Source organism: Sander lucioperca, chromosome 5 (assembly GCF_008315115.2).
Source record: "Sander lucioperca isolate FBNREF2018 chromosome 5, SLUC_FBN_1.2, whole genome shotgun sequence".
NCBI classification, from domain to species: Eukaryota; Metazoa; Chordata; class Actinopteri; order Perciformes; family Percidae; genus Sander; species Sander lucioperca.
The window spans coordinates 27,338,754-27,341,085 of NC_050177.1; the positions used below are offsets into that span (position 1 = coordinate 27,338,754).

The following is a 2,332-nucleotide window of genomic DNA, read 5'->3' on the forward strand; positions in this document are numbered from 1 at the left end:
ATGCATTACTATAAGGAAGCCACAATAAAGTTCATATTCAAAGTTTTACTTTAATTTTACTTCTAAAAAATACATACAGTAAATATCAGATACTTTGAGACTTTTACTCAAGTAATATTCTAAAATGTGACTTTAACTTTAACTTATTAATTCATTTTCTGGGAAGATACTTGTACTTTTACTCAAGTATTTCTTGAGTACTTTATGCAAGACTGGTTAGATGTGTCCCATGGTAATGACGCCAGACTGCTGATGTTCACATCCTCTGACTTGAAGAGTTTAAAAAAGCAGACGGAGAGTTTCATCTCAGTTGCAAAGCAGTCACTGCAGATCAATGTAAGGTATCATGCAATGTCATGAACTGTGTTTTGTCATTTCTAATCTTAACATTATATTGACTTTAAATAAGAGAGATGGTAAGTTTGGAGAATCTGTGTTATTGTAAGAATTGATTGTTGATTGATCATGACAAACTTTACACAGGTTTCATATTTCACTTTTGGTGCATACTTTGACATTGGGCTCTTTAAATACTTATTGTTCACGATTATTATCTGTTTTTATGCTGTAATTATTTGTGCCAATCTTTTGCTGATTGTGGTTATCTGTAAGAACAGAAGCTTACATGAACCTATGTACATTTTTCTGTGCAGCCTGTTTGTAAATGAACTGTTTGGTAGTACAGTATTGTTTCCATTCCTTCTGGTTCAGATCCTCTCTGACATTCACATTATTTATGCTCCCTTCTGTTTCCTGCAGATTTATTGTGTGTTTGCATATGCAACTGTACAATTTATTAATTTATCCGTCATGTCTTATGACAGATATCTTGCTATCTGTTATCCTCTACAATATAACACACGTATGACATATAACAAGGTTGCCATGCTTATTGCGCTAACATGGTTATTCCCATTTATTGAAGTTGCTGTCACAATATCTTTGAGTTCCTCTTTACAGCTGTGTGGGAACATCATTAACAAAGTTTACTGTGACAACTACTCTATTGTCAAACTGGCCTGCTTTGACACCACAGTGAACAACATTCAAGGACTCTTTATCACTTGTCTTGTAGTCTTTTGTCCTCTCATCGTAATTCTTCACACTTATATGAGGATTCTTAAAGTGTGTTATTCTGGTTCTAAACAGACCAGACAGAAAGCTCTCAGTACCTGCACACCTCACCTTGCTTCCCTGCTCAACTTTTTCTTTGGTTCTTTCTTTGAAATAGTACAGAGCAGGTTTAATATGAGCAGTGTACCCATGATGTTGCGTATTATTTTGTCAATATACTTTCTGACCTGCCAACCAATCTTTAACCCTTTAATGTTTGGTTTGCAAATGTCTAAAATACGTAGCCTATGTAAAAGTCTTATCTTTGGTAAAATGTAAACTAATGTTAAAGATCAAATTGCTGGTTACAGCCCCTGTGAATTAAATTTGCTAGGTTTTCAATAAAAACAAAATGCAATTTCACATAATTTTTGACCATTCATGCCCATAAAAAATGTGCATTTCTCAAAAACAAAAATTTAAATAGTTCAAATAACTTATGGGTTGTCAAGAAATAATTTGTATTATGTTTGCGTGTTTATCTGATAAAAGTCTGATGAAAACATGTCAGATTTGTTGTTTTTTAATTTATGATGCAATTTTAATAATTTTAATAAGTATTATGGTTTATTGACTATTATTATTGGTTTATTTATTAAACGTTTGGCTTAGGTTGTACTGCTTTTAGGGATATGAAACTTTTAAAGATATTGAGGACCTTCCTAAAGAAAATGTGATGTTTTTTTTAATTAAAATAAAGTGCAATTATACATCATTTTGAACCATTATTATTACCATATATGTTTCTAAAACGTTGGAAAAGCTAGAGCAGAAAATAAAAAAAAAAAAAACACTCAAAAGGCTTAAAGAGAAAACTTGCTACAGAAGTCCACTGGGGACCATCTACAATCATTAGATCTGAGAGAAGTTTTGATGCACACATTGATTTTACATGAATTCGGCCCAGGTTATGTCCAAAAAAGGCTTGGGTGTTGCGCCTAAGCCTCATAATGATAAGGAAAACCCTACATTTTAGGAAAATTATGTAGAAACTAGAAAAGATGGCCATGTGAGAGACGTTGAGTTGTGCTGGGAACCAGGGCAGGTGTCTTGGCAAGTGACGGGCTAATGATAGTTAATGCCGGTCACATCCCAACATTGTAATGTTTGCAAACTCTTATCTAATCAACAAAACTAGTACTGATTGTCTTATAGTGGCAGAGTATAACTGTGTGGGAACTGTCAGCCAATGGCCTCAGGGGAGGCCTTGTGGGCCCTG

The 2,332-nt window shown here is 33.9% G+C and overlaps 1 protein-coding gene across 1 annotated transcript; it reads left to right on the forward strand.

Moving 5' to 3' along the window:
* Positions 1 to 462: 462 nt before the first annotated feature.
* On the forward strand, positions 463 to 1,392 carry LOC116057885 (olfactory receptor 11A1-like; the record flags this gene model as incomplete). The annotated part of the gene is made up of 1 exon (XM_031310469.2): positions 463 to 1,392. A coding segment is annotated over one exon (930 nt), but the record flags the coding sequence as incomplete, so codon positions are not given.
* Positions 1,393 to 2,332: the final 940 nt, after the last annotated feature.